The 26,637-nt window shown below is 37.1% G+C and overlaps 9 protein-coding genes and 1 long non-coding RNA gene across 11 annotated transcripts; 5 read left to right on the top strand and 5 right to left on the bottom strand.

Annotated features, from left to right (window-relative positions):
• Positions 1-233: 233 nt before the first annotated feature.
• Positions 234-2,079, top strand: LOC110860893. Of its 2 annotated transcripts, XM_022110018.2 has the most exons (3): positions 235-597; positions 687-1,460; positions 1,601-2,079. In XM_022110018.2, the coding sequence occupies exons 2-3, from the start codon at positions 691-693 to the stop codon at positions 1,833-1,835; spliced, it is 1,005 nt and encodes a 334-aa protein (XP_021965710.1). In that variant the 5' UTR covers positions 235-597; positions 687-690; the 3' UTR covers positions 1,836-2,079. The 2 variants fall into 2 exon arrangements, with proteins under 2 accessions (XP_021965701.1, XP_021965710.1); XM_022110009.2 differs by having other exon boundaries at positions 234-1,460.
• LOC110858022 (UDP-glucuronosyltransferase 1-2) lies at positions 2,056-5,502 on the bottom strand. Its single transcript, XM_035846041.1, has 6 exons — positions 5,368-5,502; positions 4,550-5,294; positions 4,200-4,422; positions 4,023-4,124; positions 2,441-3,834; positions 2,056-2,274 (listed from the first exon to the last, which is right to left on the bottom strand). Exons 1-5 carry the CDS (start codon positions 5,454-5,456, stop codon positions 3,431-3,433), a joined length of 1,563 nt encoding a protein of 520 aa, XP_035701934.1. The 5' UTR covers positions 5,457-5,502; the 3' UTR covers positions 2,056-2,274; positions 2,441-3,430.
• Positions 5,503-6,260: 758 nt separating this feature from the next.
• LOC118434105 lies at positions 6,261-8,572 on the top strand. The gene is made up of 6 exons (XM_035846901.1): positions 6,261-6,592; positions 6,666-6,914; positions 6,986-7,369; positions 7,457-7,700; positions 7,845-8,143; positions 8,218-8,572. Exons 1-6 carry the CDS (start codon positions 6,349-6,351, stop codon positions 8,403-8,405), a joined length of 1,608 nt encoding a protein of 535 aa, XP_035702794.1. The 5' UTR covers positions 6,261-6,348; the 3' UTR covers positions 8,406-8,572.
• A 48-nt stretch (positions 8,573-8,620) lies between these two features.
• On the bottom strand, positions 8,621-9,360 carry LOC118434106. The gene is made up of 3 exons (XR_004833774.1): positions 9,087-9,360; positions 8,809-9,021; positions 8,621-8,732 (listed from the first exon to the last, which is right to left on the bottom strand). It is a non-coding gene; the product is annotated as an uncharacterized LOC118434106 (long non-coding RNA).
• A 49-nt stretch (positions 9,361-9,409) lies between these two features.
• On the bottom strand, positions 9,410-10,008 carry LOC118436118. Its single transcript, XM_035853380.1, has 3 exons — positions 9,648-10,008; positions 9,484-9,580; positions 9,410-9,426 (listed from the first exon to the last, which is right to left on the bottom strand). Exons 1-3 carry the CDS (start codon positions 9,981-9,983, stop codon positions 9,410-9,412), a joined length of 450 nt encoding a protein of 149 aa, XP_035709273.1. The 5' UTR covers positions 9,984-10,008.
• A 322-nt stretch (positions 10,009-10,330) lies between these two features.
• Positions 10,331-10,927, bottom strand: LOC118433925. Its single transcript, XM_035846436.1, has 2 exons — positions 10,714-10,927; positions 10,331-10,646 (listed from the first exon to the last, which is right to left on the bottom strand). Exons 1-2 carry the CDS (start codon positions 10,906-10,908, stop codon positions 10,398-10,400), a joined length of 444 nt encoding a protein of 147 aa, XP_035702329.1. The 5' UTR covers positions 10,909-10,927; the 3' UTR covers positions 10,331-10,397.
• A 460-nt stretch (positions 10,928-11,387) lies between these two features.
• LOC110857933 (copper amine oxidase 1) lies at positions 11,388-14,709 on the bottom strand. The gene is made up of 10 exons (XM_035846433.1): positions 14,443-14,709; positions 14,177-14,308; positions 13,839-14,099; positions 13,480-13,749; positions 13,128-13,398; positions 12,713-13,017; positions 12,413-12,645; positions 12,041-12,340; positions 11,732-11,979; positions 11,388-11,655 (listed from the first exon to the last, which is right to left on the bottom strand). The coding sequence occupies exons 1-10, from the start codon at positions 14,534-14,536 to the stop codon at positions 11,562-11,564; spliced, it is 2,208 nt and encodes a 735-aa protein (XP_035702326.1). The 5' UTR covers positions 14,537-14,709; the 3' UTR covers positions 11,388-11,561.
• A 2,102-nt stretch (positions 14,710-16,811) lies between these two features.
• Positions 16,812-18,529, top strand: LOC110847362 (trypsin). Its single transcript, XM_022094300.2, has 6 exons — positions 16,812-17,109; positions 17,178-17,413; positions 17,482-17,635; positions 17,718-17,820; positions 17,990-18,226; positions 18,302-18,529. The coding sequence occupies exons 1-6, from the start codon at positions 17,044-17,046 to the stop codon at positions 18,361-18,363; spliced, it is 858 nt and encodes a 285-aa protein (XP_021949992.1). The 5' UTR covers positions 16,812-17,043; the 3' UTR covers positions 18,364-18,529.
• An 828-nt stretch (positions 18,530-19,357) lies between these two features.
• On the top strand, positions 19,358-22,355 carry LOC110857826. Its single transcript, XM_035846432.1, has 8 exons — positions 19,358-19,479; positions 19,569-19,710; positions 19,780-19,898; positions 19,965-20,295; positions 20,363-20,540; positions 20,613-20,878; positions 20,949-21,086; positions 21,151-22,355. Exons 1-8 carry the CDS (start codon positions 19,387-19,389, stop codon positions 22,239-22,241), a joined length of 2,358 nt encoding a protein of 785 aa, XP_035702325.1. The 5' UTR covers positions 19,358-19,386; the 3' UTR covers positions 22,242-22,355.
• A 775-nt stretch (positions 22,356-23,130) lies between these two features.
• On the top strand, positions 23,131-24,670 carry LOC110857722 (trypsin-7). Its single transcript, XM_022106369.2, has 6 exons — positions 23,131-23,303; positions 23,380-23,609; positions 23,675-23,828; positions 23,904-24,006; positions 24,285-24,521; positions 24,597-24,670. The coding sequence occupies exons 1-6, from the start codon at positions 23,238-23,240 to the stop codon at positions 24,668-24,670; spliced, it is 864 nt and encodes a 287-aa protein (XP_021962061.1). The 5' UTR covers positions 23,131-23,237.
• The last annotated feature ends 1,967 nt before the right edge of the window (positions 24,671-26,637 follow it).

Below are 26,637 nucleotides of genomic sequence, written 5' to 3'. Positions count from 1 at the left end.
ATGAGGCTCGAATGAATTATAGGTATATGTTCCGACGGTATTACATATATGTATGTATTTACATGATTACATACGTACTGCTGGATGACTTCAAGCTATAAAGTTGTTTTATCGGAATACCAGCACCGTGGGAATATTGCATTCCCAGGGCATACTACTTACACATAAAAATGTGTACATATGTACGTATGTGTACATATACTCCAGATTTGCGATTTTTCCTTGCTAATAAATGAATTCAGGTTTGCATTACTTACTCGTTTGGTGGTATGATATAAAATTTAAGTGATTTTTTATAATTTAAACACAGTCCAGTCCAGATTCTGTACGATTGGAATGAAGTACTTGCCATCTTACAAGCTTTAGTCATCGATCGCGTTTGTTTGGTCAGACTAGGACGTAAATCATTGTCTTAGCAATTAACATCATTCTGTTACAAAAATTCGTGAATCAATCTCGTACTTTAGTATCAATACGTACACATGGAAATATAAGTGCGTTCATACGTATTTGGTTGTTTTGTGAGCATGAATTGCACAAGATTTGTATAATGCAGACAAGTTAAATTATAAAAAACACAAGTACATACACTTAAAAGTATGTGATTTATAAAAATTCTGATACAATTTTTCCTCATGGAAGTATTCTCATTACATTTTTGCACATTAGTATTTGATTTTCTCCAGTAAAATGCAGCACGTCTTTTATTTCCTCATCTTCTCTGCACAATTCCTCTCCGTCCTTGGACAAACTACACCCTCACGGTCCGACTCCTATGATGAACTCCAACCTGAAACGAGTGAAGTTAGCGCGTGCCGATCTCAATTGTCCAACACATTTTTTAACCAAGGGATCCGTCTGGCAATTGCCACCCTAAAATCTCGCCTACCCGACGGCATCCCAGAGTATGGAATCCCTCCCTTGGAACCCTTCGTGCTCGAGGACACGTACGAATTCGAGCTGTCTAAACCTCCCCTTGAAATGATCGCGGTTTTGACCAACATAAAAATCCGGGGATTGACTACATTCACCAAAAACAACTGGTTTATCGACACTGCCACCAGAATTCTCGATATGGCGATGGAAATCCCAAGTCTTCACATCACTGCGAACTACACCCTGCGCCCGGCAGGACACTTCGGTAACCTGACCATATTCCTGGATCGGGTAACTTTAAAGGCAAAAATAAAACTGAAGATCCTCGATACCACGAAAAACAACGTCGCCATCAAAGCAGAGCGAGCCTTGGCGGATTTAAAGTTTGACAAGATAAGGATGAAAGCGTCCCCCGTATTTTTAGGCGACGGATACGAAGAGATCAATCATGCACTGGATGTCTTTACGCAACAACAGAGTGAATTATTGTACAAGGAAGTTAAACCCTTTGTCAAAAGCGAGGCGGAAAAGATTATTCTCAAAATTGCTGATGCGGTGTTAAGCAGTTCCACGTTTACGAGGAGGTACATAAATAATTACTTGCATACATTGTTGATTATTTTAGAATTGTGCTGCTACGACAAATATTCGGAAAATTCTGAATTTGTATGACATGGATCGCTAAAAGACATTTTAGTAAAATTCAAGTTATTCCGTTTTTAAGGTTACCCACGGAAGGAATTCTGCCCGGAATAAATTTGTCAGCAGTAACGAATTGGTATGACCGTGTGAGGAACGCGCTTCGTGTCCAGTTGCCATCTTCCGTTACCGGGAGTACTTCATACAAATCGATAAATTCTTTGCTTGAGACCGCATTCAGAACTTGTCAGTCTTACACGAATGTTACGGATCTGTTTACTCAACCATTTATTAATTTCGTGACTCTTCTCGACCAATGAATATTACATATTTACATAATGTATGTACATATATATCAGTAGTTCAGTATTGAAACCTCAATCAAGGTTTGTGTGCGACTCTAATTTTAGAGACATTTTTTGTCAAATACATACATGCATACAGATATCATAATATATGCAATTTCAACTAATGAAATTTAAATATTTATGTTTTTGAGGAATAAAGATTCTAAATGTATTTACATAAAAATGAAAATAAATAAATGCAAATAAGTAATATTTATTTTTTTAAACTAATTACAATCATTGAACTGACAAAGCATTTCGATAACTTGAGCCTCCTTAGTCTATCTAATCTCGCTTTATCAAGGTTTTTCACGTAATATAGATCATCCATGCAGTTAGGGCAACAATCACCAGCACTGCCAAAATCTGCAGGTACTTGATTCCGATTCCGATAACGGGAGGAAAGTACGACCTGAAAAAAGGAAATAAATCGCGTTTAATCTTTGCTCATTGTAATCCACCGAAAATATAATAATATTGTTTGTTTGTAATACCCTAAGAATTTTATTTATAGTCATTATTCATTGTGCTGTGAGGTGGGTAGAGACCTTTCTCTGCCAAAAATTGTATGTACTTACATGATTAATTCACGTCGCATACAGATATTTGTAAAAGTATCCCAATATTTCCAGGTCCGTAAAAGTTGGTAAAGTTTAGATCCAATGATTGATCAAACTCGAAAATAAAATATTGTCCAATTTATTACATATTTTAACAAGCAATGAGTGAAATGGTTGAATGAAGTTGTTTGAAAATAAATATACCTAGCTTTAAGTTGTGTATTATCATTAAGCACCATTACTAAACCTTGCATTACATAATGGAGATATCTACAATTAGTATAACAGACGATAATTTGACAATTGACGGGTGCATGCACACAAGTAACATAAGAAACCATTTAAATAACTGTTAGTTTTCTGTTAATCTGTTAATAGGAAGTAACAAAGATTACTTCATAATACTCGGCTCATTAGTTGTCGCTGTTAAAGTTAATACGGACTTTACTAATTGTGCGGTGAATAAAGACGTATTGGATGGGTTCATGATTGAAGATATGCACATTAAGCACGAATACAAATACTCGCATGCATACATACATATGTACATACATAAATAGATACATATTTATTTTTCGTTATTGATACTTACTAATTTATCTTTGTGTTCTTATACTAATAAACTAATGTCAGTTCAGCTTACATGGAAATATGTATATATAAAACAGTAGTGTATTTCTGAAACGAAATTCATCAAAAAATTGTACTTCATGATTTACGTAAATACTTATGTATGAGGAAAACTCGTTTCGTAGTGCTGGTCAAAAAAATGCTTTATGAAAGCGAAACTTGTCTTACAAATGGTAATTGTAGATGTTTGAAAAAATGTTCGGGACTTGTTCACAGATTATTCATGTAGAAAGTTTAAAGTCATCAGTCTGGTTATCTTAACGTATACACGGCATGTATATTCAACATTCAACTTTAAGTAAGAAGCTTAAACAAGTACTTCAAGAATATTTTTTTGTCATATCGAGTATCACGTCCCACATATATGTTCTTACATATTTATGACGTTTTAAGCTTCTCAATGCTTAGGACCGATTTAAAAAATCTGAAAACCGAGACTAAAAGCGCAGCAATGCACAACAATGTAATTAATATTGTCAATAATATAGCCAGCCAAACGTCCAAGTGACGTCTTTCATACCAAGTTAAATTTCTCCCCATTGGTTTCAAGTATGAAACATCCTCGTGTCGTAAGACGTATTCAGTCCACCAAACTGCAGTGTCGATGGGTTTCATTGGCAAGTCTGTGAAAATATTGGACATCTTTTTAACATTTTTCCTAAACTCGGTGTCATACAAGGCTCGAGTCAATGCACTCTGCAGCTGTTGTTCGGTTATTTCTGAAATTTCCAGTGGAATTGAAACACCGATCTCGTCAAGTCGCATTGCGTTGAAGTCTTGATCTACAAAAAGTGGACGAAAACTTAAGTGGCAATTTATAAAATATAAAAAATTAATTCCATTTACTGAGCACAATGTTAGCGCCGCATACCGAAGTCAAGCGAATTACTTGACTTCTGTGTGTGGCGCTACTGTGTGCTTGTACAGCTCATGGGGTCCGATTTTTTTCGCATTTTTTATGGTTGCTTACCACCATGAAACGGAAGGGTAATCATGGGTACCGCATTTACCAGCGCTTCCTGCAAGCTAGGTCGACCTGCTTGTGTTATAAAAGCTCGAATCTTCGGATGACCTGGACATTTGAGGGGAGAAGAGTTCAGAATATTTACAATTAGATGAATAGTACATATTTAAATGAATTTTTTACCTAACACGTCCTGCTGGGGGAACCATTTTGACATGTACAGATTGTCCGGCATGTTTTTAGGAAGTTCGCCATCCCACCTCCATAAAAATTGTATTCTCGGAAATGCTCTGATCGTGTCCATGAAAACATTTTGGATATGAATGGGTAAATGGTGGGCAACCACGACGGTGCCAAAGCTTATATATACGAAGCCATCCTCATTCTCAATAAATTCCTCGATTTCCTAAAAGAGTTGAAAAATTTTTAATGTGTGTTAAAATTCCTAAGTTTTACTTATTTATTTAAGCCAACGATTGACTCAAATGTTTACATAAAGCTGCAAAATAAACAAAGACTTCCCGTCTCCTAACCTTCGGCAGGGCGTTCGATTTCGCCTGCAAATGCAAACCAGGAACGGCAACGAACATGGGAGGGAGCGATCGCGGCAGTTCAGTTATATAATTCCCAGCCATGAAGACGACACTCACGTTGTTGTACAGGTCATGAAGCGTTGGCATATTTGTGATGTTCAAACCCTGCTGCAGTATCAACTCAAAGGCGGGAGCATGTACGTATTCATAGTAAAAAGTAAGTAGTGGCATTAGAACTTGCTTAATTTTATCGAAAAATGTCATCCTCCCCGCATTATACACATGGTCACCGTACGGAGTCAACGCTTCTGGGGGTATTTTTACAGTTTCCACTGTTCTCGAGTACATTGGCAGAGTGCTGTACACGATGGCTTTAGCGTTTAGTTTATGTGCAATTCCCAACCCACAATCGGGTATAAGGTCCATCACAACCAAATCGATTTTCGGCGAAGTCTGCAACCACGCTTGGAACTCTGAGCTGGTCAACAAAACTGAACAACTGTGGGCGAACAACTTGGCAAACTTGGTCATCGGTATGGGTCCTTGTTTACTGGCTCGTATTCGCGCGTCGAACAATGTGTGCACGGTATTTTTAATAAACGCTGTGAAATCTTTGGGTATAATGTCAACCATTTTTGGATTTGGGTTTTCCGCAGGTACGGCGGCAATGTAGGTTATGTTGTGACCCCGCGAAACTAAGGCGTTCGCCAGTGGCATCATGCTAATTCGGTGACTCCGCGACCCACTTAATTTGAATAAACATACATATTTTTCAAGATTTTATGACCAATTTTTAAGTAAATTTATGTTGGACTTACAAGGCATGAAGGAACAGAATATTTTCTCCATCCACGTTACATGCAAGGGAAGCAAGAAGGTAAAGGACGAAACCGAAAATGGAACTCATTGCGATGTATTTTATTTATAGCGTTGGCTTGGTTTGCACGCTGCTCGAGAAATGAATGATTCACAATTGGCGACATATCGTGAATTTGAAAACACGTTGTTGTGGGAAGAACCAGGTCAAAAAATAAATACAAAACTTGAATAACACGAAAGATACGATCGAAACCGGTTGTCTTCAATCATGTCATATTTATATTGATTAAATGAATTGTGGAATTAGGTAGGTATGAAGGACCGCATAACAGCATTATGTTACTGCAAAAGTGAAAATCGATATCAATAAGCTATATTTATTTGTATATACTTTCCTTATCCACTAATTGTGTATTTGTATGTGAAATATTTTACGGAAATTGTAAGCCAATTGATTGTAATTTTTAAGGAAAATAAAAAGAATAGTAAGTTTAGTTTCCAACCAGTAGCATGCCAATCATTGGATTTAGTTAAGTTTGCCAATTAATTGCAATAACATATATTTATCAGGTTGTGTCGCACTGTCGCATATGTATTTAAATAATTGCATGTGCATGCATTTATAATTACGAGTGATGATATACGTTAAACATGTGCATGCAATTTTCAACATTCACGCCTGATTAGAACAGGTTTTTGTGCATATAGATGCATTGCACCTCAGGCATAGTGACCATTTCAGTGTCCCTTTCAATGTACTGAAATCCTTATGATGCCATTTGAATTGTATGCATTGAATTTCATTTTATCGATCTCAAACCCCCACCAACAATAACACTCTAATCAAGTTTTGACTATTTTTGTTGTCAAATGATCATTCAAATTCCTTCTTGTACTTCTTGGAGTGTAGAGATGTGAGTTTCGTTTCGAAATTCGAAGGGGCGAAATTATAAAAATTATCAATTTTCGTAGTTTAACAAATGTTTTCATCAATTGGGTGGTTAATCTTTATCGACAAAATAAAAAATTCGTCAATTTCATTTAGAACTATGCCAGCCATGCTGGTATTTTTAGCAGCTATCTTTCTCACTCTCGTCGTACCGCCTGTGGTCATACCTATTCTGACATTTTTTCTAATAATTAGAAAAGTGGTAGAGTTTGGAGCAAGAATATTCAAAAAGAGTGAATTTCTGGAAATTGTGGACCCCTTCAGCGCTATGTTTGGTAAAATCATTCAAATTTTTGAAAATATATTTATTATTTAGCAATTAGCTAATTGTCTAAAATTAAAGCGCAGCCACGAGGCCAGTATATTCTCGGAAATCATTTACCACGGTCAACATACTTGAAATTGATCGGCCTACCATTCCCTTGCACAAACTGATTGCTGATTTTGAGGAAAAAGTATTACACGCTGTGCAAGATGCCTCTGCGTCACGAGTACTTTATCCTGAGCTAAAATGCAAATTGGTGAAATGGTGGGGCTACTATTTTTGGGAGACCTGTGAAACATTTAATTTAGCAAGTCAGATTAAATACTTGGAAGGTATGAATATAGATTTTTGCGATTTTTATTGGAGCACGACTTGACAAGGAAATTTAATAATTAAATTCCAGATCAAGATTTTCCCAAGGTGAACTTGGCCAACACGGAAAATTGGAACAAATTAGTGAACTACGTTTCCACGGAAAGATTGTGGCAGGAGGGCGACCCAGTTTGGGAGATGCTTGTCATGGAAAAAGTTACCACGGAGCGTGGCGTCGACAAGTCACTGATAATCTGGAGATGTAGCCACGTCTTGTGTGATGGGTGGTCAATGCTAAAAATGGCCGCAAGACTTTTCGACACTGCAGTCATCCCGCCAGCGCAGCAAATTCCTACACAACGGCCGTCATATTGGCCAGGAATCATTTCCCTATGCACACTTCCTTACGATTTCGTAAAGCATCAGCTACATGTGGAATCCGTTCGAGCCTTAATTCCACCACCGCGACAAACTGGTACAAATGAATCAACATACATATGTATGTATGTCTAATTTGTCAAGCCTACTTCCTTATGTATCCGAACAAATTTTTTTCCCGCAGATTCAACGAGTTGTAGTCAGCAGGATGAAATTTTCTCGAAAACTGTGCCCACGTTGGCAATCGCAGATTTGAAAAGGATAAAGGATACGTATCAAGTTGATTTTCTATCTCTCCTCCTCGCAGGGGTGACATCCGCCATTAGGGAAGCTTATCGATCCAATAGCGGCCACGTAACGGATGCTCAGATCAAGGTCGGATTTGTACTGGCTGTGCCAAATCACCCGGAAAAACTATGCAACCACTTGTGAGTATTTTGTGTACATTATGAACAAACTGTTACAAATGATCCTTGTTAAAATATGGGTCGAATTTCCGATCCAAACCAAAATTTCTTCTCTTAGCAAATATCCTTAAACTTGATTAAAACAACGATACGCATAAATTGCAGGTCGACTGGAACAATTCTTCTCCCCATTGGCGTGGAAAGCTCGGCAGATAGATTGCGATTCATAGGAGATCGGATCCGTGCCCTTCGTTCGACACGGCTACCTCAACTTCGAGTATATCTCTTGCGAGCAGTAGGTTCCCTTCCCATCACAATATTGAACTTGGTCGGGAAGAACTCTAGGCCAAGGGCATCCGTCGTCTTCAATAATGTGATCGGGCCTCAAGAAAAGTTACATCTGTACGGAAATGACGTAACCGTTCCGTACGTGGGGGTCAATATGGCAGGAAACGTTAACACTGGTACTGACTAAGTAGATCCAAAAAGTAGTAACAAAAGCATGAAAGTAAGATTAAACCATTTACTAATTCCTCAGGATTTGCACATGATGCATGTTTCTTCACACACGGTGGGGCTGGAACCCTAAGAGTTAGCGGATTTGGTGATTATTTCCACCGCCCTGACCAAGATGCTGGTAAATTTCTGGATAGTTGCAACCACGAATGGAACAAACTTTTCGACACAGTGGACAGGAATGCGCTTTCTCCTTTAGTGCAAGATTAATTTTCCTGGGGATATACTTTTGTGAGGAACGGTGAAAAATTATAATATGTACAATATTCTGGTCAATTAATCTTAAGATGAACTTGGGTCATGCATACTTGTTAGTATTATGTACTTATGGAATTCTATTTTTTTCTGAAAATCCCAGTATTTTATTAACATTGAAACTGTTATGCTTAAATAATTTGCATTTACGTACATATGTACAATCGGTATGTTGAATCGTTGCGTCTCGTACATTTATCCTGCTTTCTCCTTCTGGTCCCTCTTCGGTGTTGCGACAAATTGCAACATTACCATGGCATATGTTAAGCAGACGCTGAGTGCCTTTAAACAATATGTATGGTTTAATCTCACAATTTTGCATGTATAATTGTATATACATGAATGCAAAAATACGTACCAATCCCAAAAATGGGTACGAAATCAAGAAGAACTTCCATCCAATTAATCCATTCTCTCCAGGGGATGTCTTTAACAGGGCGTGCATAGCTTGACCTTCGATGACTTGGTTCACCCAGTAGTTCTCATTACAATTTTTAATCCGATTGACCCCTGGCCTATCTGATTCCTGTGAGAGGCACGAAAATACGACCGACTTTTCCAACATGACGGCCTATGCAAGGTGGTAAAAATGGTTGCAAAATTCTCATTTGTGTTTCAATTATATGCAAAACTCACTTTACTATTAGCTTCTGCGGCAATCAGCAAGATCGCAATTGCAATGAAATATTGGACAAAAGAAAGGGCCCCGTCGTACCAATCATCATTGCTTGGTTGGCCCACAACCGTTGCTAGGTGGCCGAGTATATCGACCTTTTACACAAATACAATGAGGCACTTCAGTCCTTTGAGACTTTGTAAAATCCGTATACTCTTACAAACGTTTTGCAAAATCTTACAAATATTTCTAAGGAAAATTAGCTCACAAATTTTTGAAAACTTACTCAGATCAAGGGGGTCTTTTTTAAGTTTATAAAATTATTTTTCAAAATTTACGGATTTTACAAAGTACCAAGGACTGAGTGAATTGTCTCAATATTAAAATTTTAATTTGTAAAAATATCTAATAAAAAACTTGAAATCATTACGAAAACTGTGAGCAGTATGGGCCCATTTATGTCATTGATGACTCCGATCTGCTCCTTCATTTTGACAAGTTGCATAATTTTATCCTATAAAACATTTAATCATGATTAACTACAAAATCAATATGTAAATTCAAAGTCGGAAATTAATTACTTTGGACTGAGTTAACATTTCAACGTTCCTTTTGGTTTCGTTCACAATCTCGTAAATGGCCACAGAAGCGATGAAGATTAGCAAGTGAATCATTTGCGTAACTAAATTGATGTAGACGAGGAACACTAGTGAAATAATTAGAGTAGTCTGCTCTTTCGAAGACAGGTCGTGGAATTCTGGCGTTTTGGCACCTTCCGGTCGTTCTGAGTGCAAGATTGTCTGCGTCATCTTGATTGCTTCGCCTAGATCTTGAGTAGAATTGTCGAGGTTTGGGAATATCTCGAAATATATGGCAGCCAAATCCACCAAGATTCCGACGAAGAGAAAAATCTTCATGAGTAGAAGTTTCCGAAAGCGGATCTCCTAGTGAGAAACAGCACCAAGAAAATTATTGAGTACGCGAAAAACATATGCCAAATGTTTCTACTGCGTGACCTTTTGTATGTATGCAATTCTATTAAGTAAAGTAGAAAAAATTGGGCTTTCTGAATGAAGTTTTTAGCTTTGTGTTCTTCTAAGTTTGTCGACAAATTATGAGCATTACATGTCAAGTAAATTTCGTAAATCGCATCGATATTAAACTCTGTTTCTATGATCTCGGAATTTCTGGTGCCAAAATTTACTTAACATTGGAGCCCTGCTGAAATTCAATTTAAAATTACTCAAAGCGACACGTAGTTTACCTAAATATTTATGTATCATAGGCATATTATTTCAAAATGGAAGATGAAATAAGCTTAATAATTCCGTTCATTTTTTGCCTACCTGGTTAGCTGATCCAACCACCATTGTTGGACAGAGACGTACAACATGCAAAATATTGGCCTTCCTTCGCCACATCAAATGAATCAAGAGAAACGTGTACATCGCGACGCACAAATTTCGAAACAATTCGTAACTCCTTTCGGGTTCTTTGACAATATCGACGGTGTCAAATAAGTAGAGGACGTAAATGAGGAAGCTTATGAAGCCAAGTGTGACCACAGCACCGCTCGTGACCTGGGAAAAGTTAAAGTATTATTTTAAGGACAATTTGAATCAATAATTATTTTCGTATGTTGTGAACCTTGTGACAAAAGTATGATTTCATTGTATAACTCGTCTTGTTTTTCTTATCGGTCAAAGTTTCGATCCAAAATGGAGAAACGAGTAGGACAAAGGAAATGTTGAAAAAGTAGGCAAAAAATGCTGGAAAGAGGTACGAGCTGTGGTTGGACGCGACAGGTAAGGCTTCATCCGTGGTCGTCAAGCATGATGGCATGACGACAGGTCCCAGGTCCATGTCGACGATGGCGAGGTCAAGTTTAGCCTTGGTTTTCTTGTCAAAGTTGATAGAACGCATTTCAGACAGATTTTGAAATTCTAATCTACCTTCTGGCGTTTTCATAAAGGAGACTCGATGTTGGTTTATATGGGTGTGGAATTAAACGTGATGTGATGTGACGTTTGACACAATGAGATTTGACAGAGCATGACAAACACATTTTTAGCACTGAGAAAATTGTATTAATGTCTGATGGACTAAAGCAATCAGTTAATATGGTCATAAAATTGAATGTGTTTACGTTTATACGTCTCGACAGGCATAAATATATGCACTCTCTAATATTGATTGGAATGAATTCTCAAATTGTCACAGCAATATTCAGGATTGATATTTTTTGTGTACGTAAATACATGCCCTTACGCATATTTATGTACATAATACATGAATTCTAAATATGTGAGTGTTAGTTTGATGAGAAGTGAAGAAATAATTTAAATAATTTATTTAACGTATGTATAATGAACGAAAAAGGAATGCCGTAATTCGGACACAAGGACAGGATAAATAGCGTGATAATTAATACATCAACCTGAACAAAAAATATTTCAGCATCCAAAGCAGTTTGAATCAATTTGGTGTATGTAAAACTAAAACTCATGTTTTCTCAAACGCGGTGGTGGGACGTCAATGGCAGGATTTTCTATGAAGAAATTGTGCGGCTTAAGCCAGACTTGATGACTCCTAAAATTAAAACCATGCATGTCTGTAGAAGTCATTATTTTAAACTATTAGATAAATAATTTACTAAGTAACGCACTCTGACGACATCACTGGAAAATCCTCGACCCTAGGAATGTGAACTGGGCTGAAAACATGCCAAAGCACAATATCCGTATTTTCAATACTGCCGCCAGGATCGGTCCCCACCCACTCGGGCAATCCACTGTTATTTAAATAAGTCCCTCCAGCGTATAAATGTCCCTCTTCATACCGAGTAATCCACACGTCGTCAAACAAAAAGCCCAATTTGGGATTGACCATCGGACTATCCGGTTTCGCCATTATCTATTCCAGAAAAATTCCAAATTACTATTTATCGCGCAAAAATTCATGGCTAATTTCCCACCTGGGCAGTTTCACTAGGCATAAGTTTCCATCCGACTGGGGAATTTGTAGCGGGGTGAATTGCTTGTGGATTCGTAATCACCCAAACTCTTCCAGTTAACGGACTAATTTTTGTGCGTCCGTCAGCTTGTGTTTTTAGCGGAGTGTTTAGAACCGTGATACCCTGTCCATACGGGTTTTCATTAGATCCCGTGGGGCCAGTTACAGGGACGACGTCTCTCATTTCTACTGAATTTGCATTCCCGTCAATTTCTGTGTCTAGACGGAGTGCAACTACGTGTTGATGATACTGTGCGTTAACCTTGGAGAAGAAAATTGGTTCAATAAACGTAAGTCAATTTCAAGCACAATTAAGAAATGAGCTTGAACTTACTTGCGGGAATACTACGCTCCCAAAACCTCCATTTGTTCCACCCACTGCAAGCATGTTCGTACTTACAATTCCTGTAAATGATCCTTCGAACTGGATACTTGCGTCTTGATAGAAAATCCAGCTAAGTAAAAAGTCATAATTTCCTGTCGTAGAAATAAAACTGATGACCAAACGATGCGATCGAACAGTGACGGATTTTTTGTTTCGAAAATCGACATGTTTCCATAAAATACCTACGGAACGGATAAAATTTCTCCAGAAAAATAAGAATCATGAGCATAAAAAATCTTGGGTGCATACCGGCATCCTCTTCAGTGACGCAAATTCCTTTTCTTATTACGACAGGATCTCCAAAGTTATTATTGACCGTCACATTAAAAAATGTCGTTTCGCCGACGCAGTCTTCCTGACTAATTAACTCGTCCGAAAGCCATCCCAACCCCACTTGGCTGGCATCCATTGAATACTTTCGGTGAAACGGGGGCCTAGGGTCACCATAAATTGAACCTAATTCTGAAATTGAGGCGCGATACAGGATGGGACGAACGGTTCCGTTGTCGTTGTAAGTGACGTGGTGCAAAATCAAACCTTCTCTAGCAGTAAACCTGACAGACATACAGAAATAATTTGAAATAATGCAAAATGTCTGGAAAAATAATGCAGAATTAATTTTAATCTAAATTAAATAACATTAAAATTTGATGTGCATATTTACCCAATTCTAATTTTAAATTTCTGCCACTCTATCAAATTCCCTTTCACTTTATAACTCGGACCTTTCGGAGAGGACACTTTGATTGGTTTGTCATCACGCCGCAAGAAATTGGGGGGTCGAAAGTCGGAATCGTAATTTGATGGCGTTTTTGGTACCACGTTCCCATTTTGGTTCTCTCCGGAATCGTACTCTGCATGAGTTGGTAAGTTTTCAATGGCAACGACAACTGGCCCAATTACATCCACAATTACGACGAAGGGGAGAGGATGTGCTATAATTGGAGGACATTTATATATTTTTTGACTAAATTATGTTTCATATTTATGCATTTTTAACGTATTTATGCATTTACCATATGCATTGTCCCCGTTAAAATTTTGAGTGTACATGTACACTTGGTAAGGTCGTTTGAGATTAGCATATTCGGGTCTATCTTCGATGTACCCAATCGGCCAAGTGGCAGAGGAATAGACGAGATCCATGTTCGAAATTCCAAGTGCTAGACATCGCTGAATGACGCGATTGTCTTTTTTGATGGCTTGCGTAACCACTTCATTGTCATCGGGGGAAATAATTGGAACTTTTATGTTTTCAGGCATTGTAGTAAATACTTCGATCAAGGCTGAAATGTGTTTTTTAGTAAAATAATTGATAAAATTGCATATTGGGGGATACGTCTTTAAATAATTTATAATTAAATCTTAATTTTACCAGAGTTTAGGTTAACCGTGATCTCATAAACTCTTCCCGTCTCGCCATTCCATGCAATTGATATTGATCTTCTTGGAAACAGGAATCTTGGTGGATCCGTACTAGACAAAAAATAATGCAGCATTTCTGACTTGGCAGGTTCTTGAAGTGTAATCGTGTTGAATATTAAAGTCCCTTGACTGCCATTCACAGATCCAAGTATAATATTTTTTGTTTGCTTAATTTCTTCAGGCGACAATGGGTCTAATGGATGCGAATAATCTACATATTTATTTTAAGAAATATGAAATTTTATCAAGTTCAAAGTTCAAAGAATGCAATTGTCAAATTTTATCAACCATTTTCTCTGGTGCTATCATCCTTTTCGCATTTGGCGTAAAATAAACGCTTGCAGACACATTTTGTCCAATGATCGGGATGGTAAATGAACCCGCGTGTCCAACATTTTGGGCTAAACTGAAGATTTCCCGCTTATAAAAAAATTACAATTTTAGTAACGTGTAAATATTTTCTCGAGAAACAAAAAGTCAGTACAAATAAAATCATTAAATGTTTAATATTTAAATGATATATAAATTGACATAAAATAATAACTACATTTCACCTTTTGTAGTATCAGAAGCATTAAAATCGCTTCGACTTCCAACTCGTAATATGTAGATGCTCAATAAGCAGAATAAATAAATTGTAATTGACATTTCAAAAATTAAATGGTTAAAATGTGAACTTAGAAAATAAACTGCAAATTAAAATTTAATTATTATGTTAAAAATTGTTACTATTTTTGCTACAGCGATAAATATTTGTATATGTATTTATGTATGCATGCATTTACATGCGTACTATCTCTGCGAAACTGTGCAAGCTCTTTACCGAGATGTACAAGTAACATTAAATTAGTAATTATTATGCACTATATGGTAATTTACTCTTAATGGGGAATGATGTATTGACTAGGTCAGAATTTATTACTGACTTGTATCTACATCTGCATAATATGCATGTACATATGCACCGAAGAGATGTGCGGGTTAATGGATGTACTAATTTTGACCTTGAGTTATATAACTTAAATAATTATTTTGTTTAATAATTCTTTAATGTACAACCCAAAATTATCAGGTACTTATTCAGTTCATGAGTATTTAGCAAAACTTAGGATCAGCCAAAACTGCAGTATGCGCCTAGTAACAATTCAGGTACTTTGACAGATTTGCAGATTTATCCTCAAGGTGGGCGTTACATATATATTAGAATGCTTGACACTTCCACCTTTTGTTTATTTGTCTTTTATATTAAATTAGTCGTGGGTTTTTGTGGTTTTTGTCAATTTTATGTAATGGGTATGTTTTAAATTACTAAATTGTTAAAATAACTCGAATTAATAATGATTTTGTGAAACTTAGGAGGAGAGTACGCCAACCTGATAATGACAGATCTTGATGTCCTTTGGATATATGGTAGTACCCCCTCTGAAAGTAAAAAGTGTGAAGCGGTTTGATGCCATGGCCCAATTTACGCCCGTCACACCCCTTTGAAGGCACGCCCGATGCCAAACTAGCTGCACTAAAAAATTCGCCAAAAATCCAATTTTGTTCGGATTTTCATAATAGTTACATATTTATGATCCCAAATAGTTGTTTTATCATATCTGATATAAATCTGAACTTTTTTGGAATTTTGAATTTTTTCAAGCCATGCCCTTTTCAGGAAATATTTGAAAATGTTGAAAATTTCTGAAAAGTTAATTTTGCAACTGAATATGATAAAGGGACTATCTGGGATCACAAATATATAATTATTATGAAAATTCGAACAAAATTGGATTTTTGGCGAATTTTTTAGTGCAGCTAGTTTGGCATCGGGCGCGCCTTCAAAGGGGTGTGACGGGCGTAAATTGGGCCATGGCATCAAACCGCTTCACACTTTTTACTTTCAGAGGGGGTACTACCATATATCCAAAGGACATCAAGATCTGTCATTATCAGGTTGGCGTACTCTCCTCCTTAGTAACCAAGACAGTTCGTGGTGAGAATGAAAAGCTTTTCTCTTCACGGGCTTGAAGGAAAATAAATATCTGGATTGGAAGCAAGGCGACTCAAATTTTGTAGTCTGTGCTAAAATTGGACGCGTGACATTGATGGATTGTTGAAGAAATATGTTAATTGTCAGTTTTATATAGATATGTAAACCTGTCAAAGTAAAGCTTCAATCCGCCGGTTGGGCGCCACCCATTAAAACAAAAGATATATTTATTGCAGAGTGCAAAGTTATTAAGGTCGAAAATGTCATAATTTTAGTGGTCAATGGAGTGCAACGTGGTGTTGTTAGCTGGGGAAATGGGTGTGCCGATCCAAGTGAGATTCATAAAAAACATTCTCCTAGCGGACTAAACATTTTGACATATTTTCTCGTTTCATTGACTAGAATACCCTGGAGTCTACACGAAAGTATCAAATTACAAGTCTTTCTACACCATAGCGTATAAAGAGAAGCATAATTTTTGAATTGAAAAACATTGCAAAATTATGAAAATATGTAATTGACTATGCAATATACATAAGTATGTTAATATGTATGGGTCTAATTAATATGCAATGTATTGTAAGTCACGCATCCAATTGAGCTTTTCTCCGTCTTTCACACTGTTCCCGTCGTAAACTTGAAATGTTTGATTTAGGTCACTTTAGGATTCTCATATCTGAACAATGAGGACTTTTATCTAAGCATATGTGTGTATGTATTGTATTATTAATAAACTGATCAGAATGGAATATATGACCTTTTTCAAGTCAAAATTAGGCTGGGTTTTCTTTTTTATTCACGAAATGCATATTTACATATACCTAGGTACATAAATGTACCTACACACACATTGTATGCAAGAAATAACTGAAAGGTTCTTTTTCAAATCAAAAGGGAATGGAAATTCAAAATTTTACGGACTGGTTGTATCCAAATTCTATTCATCAAAGTTTATTATAGTGCAACCTTTTGTGGGCAAGAGAGTACTACAGATTTAAGGACATTTCTTTCGTTTTAAATATGTAGTTCATACTCGTTTTCCACCACACTTTAATTTCATTCGCCAAAGGAACAAGTCGGTTTAAATATTGCTCCTACGTAAATAGCTACGTTTGTATGTATCATTTTTAGCAAGACTGATTAAGGTCGGTGTTCAGAAATTTAAAATTCCAAAACCGTAATGACGCAAATTATCTGGACCATTGCACTATTTTTATTCGTCCGAGTGTCGGGAGGATCCTTAAAAGTAAAGCCTTTAAAAGTAATCGGTCCATGCAAATGTACAAACTAAATTAAAACTATTTCCCTTTACAGCCCGATGATGTTGACGCCGGTTTGAATTCTTCTTTGATTGAGGAGATCGTCCCCATCGGCCTTCCCTTGTCCGACATGACAATCCCTTTGTTACCGCTAGAAAACGAGGAGGATAGAATAGTTGGTGGCAAGCCCACCACAATCGAGGATTACCCGTACCAGGTTCAACTTCTATCTTACGGTTCCTTCTTTTGTGGGGGCTCCATAATATCGCGAAACCGCGTTCTTACAGCCGCGTAAGGGAAGATTAACTATTGATAAAAAATGCAAAAATGTCCATTGTTTCGATGTATGTGGTTTCCAGACATTGTACCGATGGACAATCAGCATCTTCACTATCCGTCCGTGTGGGAAGCTCAATTCGAGGCAGTGGGGGTCAGGTCATTCAGGTTTCTCGCATCAATCAAAATCCCTCTTACAACGATTCAACTGTTGATAACGACATTTCAGTTTTAGTGGTAAATATATAAATTTACTCTACATATCTTAAAATGTTACTGCATCGAGTATTTGACTGAATTTATCCATTTTTAAACAAAGTTAAGCAGTTCTGTCACAATTGGACCTCAAGTTCAAATCATTCAGACCGCTCCAGCTGGAACTGATCTTTCGATCGGAACGCTGACCACTATTACCGGCTGGGGTAAATATTTATATAATTAAGCCTTCAAATATCTTTTTCGACCTGTTGTTAGTTGAATACCAGCCAGTTCGAAATCAATGTCTCTGATAATGTATTTCCGGGGCGACATTGAGATTAAAGCAATTTTGAAAGTAAGATTCTGATGTATTGATGTATTTATATTTTCTAGGCACCACATCCTCTGGTGGCTCCCTGTCTACTCAACTCCAAGTGGTCGAAGTCCCCGTCGTCTCAATGGCAGATTGTCGAGCGGCTTACGGATCCTCGGCCATCACAAAAAATATGTTCTGTGCTGGGTTCCCACAAGGCGGAAAGGATTCATGTCAAGGCGATTCTGGGGGTCCGCTAGTGGTCAATGGAGTGCAACATGGTATTGTTAGCTGGGGAAATGGGTGTGCTAATCCACGTAAGATTCATAAAATAGACATTTTCGTAGCCGAATAAACATTTTGACATATATTTTCCTCATTTCACTGATTAGGATACCCTGGAGTTTACACTAAAGTATCAAATTATCGGTCTTTTTTAAGCCAAAGCAAATAAAGAGAACCGAAGTTTGTAATTTGATTTCCTTAAAAATTTTAAAACATTTCTAAATTATGTAAATATATACTTTTATATGCCATCACACTGGTTCCATTCCTACTTGAAATATTTGACTAATATGACACTTCAACCTGAATAAATAAATCTTTTCTTTAGCAGCGCATTCATTATTTCTACGCACGATTTTCAATTATATTTCCACAATACCAGGCCAATATACAACTACGTGACAATTTTGGGTACATCAAAGAATTATGAAATAAAATAACTATTTATGTTGTATGACCTCCATAAGGTCAACATTATTAAGTACGATTAATTACATGTCGCATCTTTCCATGCATTTGCATACATACATTTGTCAAGTAATAAATCCTGACCTAGTCAACAGGTACATAAAAATGTACGTATGTATGCACATGTGCAGAATTCTCTTTATTTGATATTCAATTGGGAGTAAATTATCGTAGTGAATAATAAATAATCACTAACTAATGTTACTTTTATGCTCGTACAGTTTTGTTTTCTACCACACAAATGTTAAAAATTAGAAACATTGTTCAGCAAGCCATAATTTTTAACACAACAATTTAATTTTAAATTTCTTCAGTACATTTTCTAAATTTGAATTTTAACTATATAATTTTTTCAATGTCAACTGCAATTTATTTATTCCGGGGGGTTAATTATTTACATACATAGTACGAGGTTTAAGCTTAAGCGATTTTCATGTTTCTGATACTACACACTATCGCCAGACATCCTGAACTATTTAATGACAAAGGTTTATGTTAATTCACACCTTTAACCAATTTTTATTCCATCATGACGGAATAAATCCTATTCTTGATCAGTAAAATGCAATCACCAGAATTTACATCTAAATATGCAGCGTTGTTAAGATCACCACATAAAAATGAATCAACATGTATTGCTGACGTGTAATTTTATTCAATTTTTTTAAATTCAAAAGAGATTATACACATCAAAATGTAACATACAAGTTATTTAACTTTTAGAATGATCCTCAAAACGTACAAATTTACGCGACTTATTAATATTAGTGGACTTGTATTGTTTTTAAATTTAAGGATTGGTCACATGATTTCTGAAGCAAGAACTTTTTAACTTATCAGAATTTATACTTTTGAAAGTAAGTACATGTCATAATCACGTAACATTTCAATTTTAATGACCTGCAGGTTTCGCTAGAGTGTGGTTCTTGGAATTTTAATTCATCTGACCCTGCTCATTCTCACGCCCCATGGTCAGCCTTCCTCATTGGAACAAACGCGAGTAAAGTGATTCCGGCCCTGCTCGTATCGCCATCACTTTTGTTAATATGTGATATTTCAAGACTACATAATTTAAGAGATTAATTTCAAACTTATTAAATCTGTTTCTTGCGATTAGCCGTGAATAATTTCGCAAAGGGCACCGAAATCAAGTCAGTTCCACCCTTTGAGACTTACAGTGCTGTCGTGGGGTCACAGAAATGGGGAGCTGAGGACGAAAACAGTGTTACCATGAAGGCATGAAAAAATGAGCATACTGTTTAAGCAAAATTTTTAACTGTTCTTAATGTGTAATTGTTTCAGGTATCGCACATGTCGATGGACCCAAGTGTAAAATCCAGACCGGCCGCAAGTTTGAAAAATGTCGTGGTTCTCGTCTACCTGGATGCCCCGCTGACACTGACGACTCGTATAAAGCCGATATGTTTACCTGACACGGAAATGTTCGAAGCCACCCAACTGACCGACAAGACCGCTCCAAACACGTTTAACCTCGTCGGATGGGCAAAGAATGGCACGGTTCAGTTAAACATGAAACTGCGCCTGCTTAACTATTGGACATGCATGTTTTCCTGGATCCTTCCAGGGATTGTTCTTCCATACGATGACACATTTTGCGCCACAGTAGACGAAGGTTAGAGAAATAGGTTAAGTTTTGAAGTAAGTTTACTTTTACATAATTTTCGGTAATTTACTGGCAGGAATGGAAAATTGTATTTATTGGGGCGTCGGTCCTGCCCAACTAATAAACGGATCGTCTTACTATTCCATGGGTCAAATTAATAATAACAAACCAATGGAAAGTTGTGGACCCAGGAAGAAATATTTTTTCGAGGTTTGGAGGCGTGAAACTTTAAGCTGGTTGCGGACCAGCGAGAGGTATTCATAAGTGCTTATCGTGTGTATTGTCCATGTTCATGAATTTCTATAATTTATGTTATTTTGTAAAAGCTGCAACTTAACGGAATTTTCATGCGGGGATGGAACATGTCTGTCAAAAGATAAACTGTGTAACCGGCAGGTCGAATGTTTAAACGGTATTGATGAAAACGTACAATTATGTGAGCGCAACTTTAAATGTGGCGTGGGAGAAGTTTTCTGTGGTCGTAATTCCGAACCACGATGCATTTCTAGTGATCGATTAAACGTTGGAAGAAATGCTTGTGACGGCGGACAGGACGTGACGATAAAAGACACATTTGATGAGACTTCCGAAGGTTAGAAATCAAAATAATTTCCAAAAATTCATCACTTCATAGATAATTATTGGATTTTAACTATTATTAGTTACAAGGAAGCCAAAATTCGATTTCATTTTGGTGTCAATCGTCCTCGTCGTGGGAACTATTGCAGCCGTAGTCTATATTATAGCCAGATATATTTCCAGACAAATGACGATATTGGATGAACCCTCTAAAACTTCTGGTACATAATATACTTTTCATGCCTTCCTTACACCACAAATTTGTCCAAGGTATGTTTTGCGTAGCCTTGACAGATGTTGAATCAGACAGTGACTTACAACCCATAGAATTTTCTGCCGAATTCACCTCTCCTCTCTCAGAACAAACTATTCCATCACCTTGGAAATCAATTAGCTCCCTAATCTGCAAAGGAACCATTGGAAAGGGCTCGTTCGCCAAAGTGTACAAAGCCATCGACACAAAAGACTTTCACGAATGTGCCGGATTCGCCATAAAATGTGTCGACATTCCCAAAGCTGTGGCCACATTTCGATCCTTCAGCGCCGCGTCGGTGCAAGGCTTCGGTGCTCACCAGTTGTCCAATCTGGCTACCGAAATCGATATTCTGGACAAACTGAGCTGCGATAACATCATCCGATACTATGGATGTTGGGCAGAGGCTGCGGACTGCAAAACGGCGCCATTAGACAGATCCCGCCTGATCAGTTATCTGAGCCAGGACCACTGGTTGCAGTCGGCTTCGTCCACGTACGAATTTCCCATGAGTTACATCTTCATTCGAATGGAGCTTTGCGATTCCACGTTGCAAAATTTGCTAGAATTGGGACACATTGGAAGAACGGGATTTGAATTTGAACATATCATGAAGCAAATTGTAGCCGGGTTGAAGTATTTGCATGGAAAGAAGATCATTCATCGAGATTTGAAGCCTAGCAATATTTTCTGCAAGATGGAAGCTACTGGCGGGGCAGTTTGGAAATTGGGAGATTTTGGCCTCGCGACGCGACAGAGTGACCAACCCGGGGGGAATATGGCTGTTGTGGGGACAAAGATTTACTCCAGTCCAGAAATGCTGGCAGATTTAGGCTACACGACACAGACGGATATGTACAGTTTGGGCCTTATCCTTGCGGAAATGAGCCATAATCATGGAACCTGGAGTAAGGGGGGCAGATTCAATCTTTTTAATAAGCTGAGAAATCTTGGTGATAAGGAGAGACACAAGGAAATTGACAGACATACGAAGGATAATTGTAAATCGTTTGTGGAAGCGATAAATTCATTGCTAAAGACAAGACCTAGTTTGAGATTGACTTGTGAAGCGTTAGATTTACGGATTACTCAAATAATGCACGTGCGAATGGAACCAATGTGAAGAAGTGTTTTTATGAAGATAGTTACATGCATATATGTACATAGACATTTAAAGTAAATATATATCGAATAATTTAAATATCGTTTAAATAAAGAAATACAATTCCATTTATGATTCTCTCTGTAAACTCTTATTACATTATGGGGCGACGAACTACGAAGGTATAAACCGGGCGTCAATGAGACACTTATTTTTAGGAGGCTGATTGCTTTGAAACATACCGTACATATGTATGAATGATAGCTTTTACTTATTGGAGTATAAATTGTATGTAAGTATGTATTTACAGAGTATTCATTGTTAGATTAGATTCAATTTTTTTAAAGGCTAAATGGCCAACGCCACACAAAATTCAAAGCAAAGCTCTCTGAAATTTAAAAAACCTAATCGTACATATGAATGCATAAACAAATGTATGCACGTATTATTAAGTAAATATGGATTATTATTTAGGAATTTATTTATCCTTAGTGCTGGAACATGTGTGTACGCCAAAGTGATCCAATCGAATATCACCCTTAAAATTAAACAAGAAAAGGTTTTCTCTTTCTCCCCAGACACCAGACTAGACTACATATTTGCAAAGCCACATATTTGTATTACAAAAATAAAACGGTTTGTTACCCGTTATCAGTCATAAATTATTTTTTCATTCCAAAAAGGCGTGGAAATTCCAAGAGGCTGCTCGTTGCTCGTAAATATTCAAATCCTAAGCCATTCTTTCAAAGACAAAGGACTGAGGATGAGTGAAAGGAGTGAGTTTATTACAGTTCAGTCTTTTGTATGCATGGAAACACCACAGATTTAAGGGTACTTAAATATTTTGTTTCATTTTAAATGGTTCATACTCGTTTTTCACCTCATTTTCATTTCATTTGCCAAAGGAACAAGTCGGTCTAAATATTGCTCGTACATAATTATTTACATTTATCATTTTTGACAAGGCTGATATTCAGGCCGGCATTGAGAAGTTTAATATTTCTACCCAACACCAAAATGGCACAAATTATTTGGGCGATTGCACTACTTTTAGTCGTTGGAGTATCGGGACGTTCCCTAAAAGTAAGGTCGTTAATAGTAATTTACATATGCCTACAAATGTATGTACAAACTAAATTAAAACTATTTCCCTTTACAGCCCGATGATTCCGAGTTGGATGCCTCTTGGTTTGAGGAGATCGCCCCCATTGGCCGTCCCTTGTCCGACATAACGAGCCCCTTAGCACCGTTAGAAAATGAAGAGGATAAAATAGTTGGTGGAGAACCAACCACCATCGAGGATTACCCGTACCAGGTTCAACTTCAAAATCGAGGTTCCTTCTTTTGTGGGGGTTCCATAATATCGCCCAAACATGTACTTACAGCCGCGTAAGAAAAAAATATTAAGCGGTGATTATGCAAAAATTTCCATTTCTTCAACACTATTTTTCCAGACACTGTACCAATGGACAATCAGCCTCGTCACTATCCGTCCGTGTGGGAACTTCAACTCGAGGCTGTGGGGGTCAGGTCATTCAGGTTTCTGAAATCCATCAACACCCCTCCTTCAACCGTAGCAATCTCAATAACGACGTTTCAATTTTAGAGGTAAACCAAAATCCCAGTTTGTGCAATGTTCCTGCATCAACTCTTTAGCTGAATTTAGTCATTTTTTAATCAAAGTTGAGCAGTTCTGTCACCATTGGACCTCAAGTTCAGATAATTGCGACAGCCCCATCCGGATCTGAGCTTTCGGCCGGAACGCTGACCACTATTACGGGCTGGGGTAAGTTTATGAATAAGCATTCGAATAGCTGAAATTAATCTCCATGATAATCCATTTCTGGGGGTATATTGAGATCAAAGATTTACTGTAATACATTATAAACTATCAAATTTATCAATTGCGATGCGATCATTTTGAATAATTACACTAGTTTAAGAACAAGTTTGCTCTATTTGATTGTTGAGAGGGTCATTAATAATTCGAAAAATAGTCGTCATCACTAGATGATAAAATATAGCTAGCACTGTTTCACTTGTGATTTGCGAATATTTATCTAGGCACCACATCGTCTGGTGGGTCCTTGCCTACTCAACTGCACGTGGTGAAAGTCCCCATTGTCTCAGTGGCAGATTGTCGAGCGGCTTACGGAGATAAGGCCATCACGGACAATATGTTGTGTGCTGGGTTATCAGAAGGCGGAAAGGATTCATGTCAAGGCGATTCTGGTGGTCCACTTGTGGTGGATGGAGTACAAGATGGTATTGTTAGCTGGGGATATGGGTGTGCCGATCCAAGTAAGTTCCATAAAGTACAAAACTTTGTAAGCGTCTGATTGTTTTAATTTCTATTTTCTTAATTTCGATGATTAGAATATCCTGGAGTTTACACAAAAGTATCAAATTACAAGGACTTTATAACCCAGATCTTACAAAGAGAATCATAAATGGAATTTTATCTCATTATATTATTTATACAATTTTGGTCGATTCAAATAAATTTTAGGGGATTATAACCCTTGATTTCTGTGTTAATGTCAAAGTAAATCCATAAAATGAGAGTTACAGAAAAACTACTCGCAATGGGAACACAATGTTCAACCCAGATTATCTTTTGTCCATGCTAGTTTGAAGTAGCAACTCTTTAGATACAACATTTAGTGCGGCACTTGCCCATATGCGGAAAATTCACCAAGTTTTGGGCGCCGGTCCCCACAACAGCCATATTCCCCCCAGGTTGGTCACTCTGTCGCGTTGCGAGGCCAAAATTTTCCAGTTTCCAAATTGACCCATCAGTAGCCACCATCTTGCAAAAAATATTGCAACAATCGAGATTTGAAGTCTTGCAAATTGCAAGGCTTCAAATCTCGATGATTGATCTTCTTTCCATGCAAATACTTCAACCCGGCTATAATTTGCTTCGTAACCTAAACATACTAAATGATGTAAACTTTTCTTGATGTGCTCTATGGGCCGGAAGCCTAAAAGAGTGATGAAATAAATCATACAATATGTAAACGTAACATTAATAACTAATTTATTATTCAGTATGATAACTTGCTCCCAATAGAAAATCAAATCGAGTGAATTCTGTATGTGATATGCATTGGCTAGGTCAGATTTTGTTACTGATTTGTATGCACATGTGTCGAATCTGATGAGTAATAGTAATGTATGTAATATTTCATGTAAAAGTTATGATTGAGATGATATGTATGAATGTTAGTTTTAGGTTGCCCCTGACATTTGAGTGTCCCGCACGAGCGCAGTCTTTCGTCATCTCATTGTTTTCTTGGCCCTCATTTTTAGTTCGTTAAAAGTACTCAAGTAATGTGGACGTGTTTTTGAGAGAATGTTCACAATTAATTAATCCACAGTAAATAAAGTAGCAATTATTTAAGAGATTTATAACAAGTTTTATGTTATATTTATTTTGCTACTCTGAGTGGATTTATGAGCTGACCTCCTACTCGTAGTAATCATCCCCCACGTCAAATTCGGTGTAACGCTGGTCAGAGGGTATCTGACCGGGACTGACCCAGTGGTGTTCTCAGAGCAGACGCCACAACATGCATAATGGAGAGATATGACATAATTATCTATGTAACATTGTTAACTAATGCAGTCACAAAACATAAATATTTATTTTGCTTAATGATTTTTTATGTACCCAAAATTGCCAGGTACTTTTTGACCTGGTTATTGTGAAAAGATAAGTAATTATAAATCGTGCGTAGAAACAATGAAGGCTGGATGAATTATATAAGTAATAAAAACTAAACCAAAAGCTTAACTATATACAATATATATATATATTATAAATATATATATTTAATATAGCTATATATATTTATTACTGCTGAAAGTAGTGCAATCGCCCAAATAATTCGTGTCATATCGGTTTTGGATTGAAGTATTAAATTTCTTAATGTCGGCTTTATTGGCCTTGTTACATATATAAAAATGATGGGAATGTGGGTAATTATGTGAGAGCAATATATTTCCATAAACTGACTGGTGCCTGTGACTAATGAAATTAAAATGTGATAAAAAATGAATATGAACTATTTCAAACGAATGGAAGTGCTCTCCAACCTGTAGTATTCCCATTTCACTGTAATAAATACACTCTTTGGATAAATATGTATGTAGCTTACGAGGGAACCTTTTATAGTGCCCGGAGCTCCCAGCATATCCACTATATACATTAGACGCAGTTTTTAATACTAGTCCTATGATGTGACAAAATCTCCGTGTCAAAATGACATTTGGTCACGCGGTGACGACTTCAGTGACGCGCGGAACGGTCACGGTAGCCATGCTTTTAGTAGTGCAGGTACCCTTTCACCTCTTCACTACACGCTCATCTCACTGAAATCTCAACTCATTTGTTCACCGATGAGACTGGCATCTA

The sequence above is a fragment of the Folsomia candida genome, unplaced genomic scaffold, assembly GCF_002217175.1.
Source record: "Folsomia candida strain VU population unplaced genomic scaffold, ASM221717v1 Fcan01_Sc001, whole genome shotgun sequence".
Taxonomy (NCBI): domain Eukaryota; kingdom Metazoa; phylum Arthropoda; class Collembola; order Entomobryomorpha; family Isotomidae; genus Folsomia; species Folsomia candida.
Note: the sequence above shows the minus strand (reverse complement) of the source record. Positions and strands in the feature narration are given on the sequence as shown.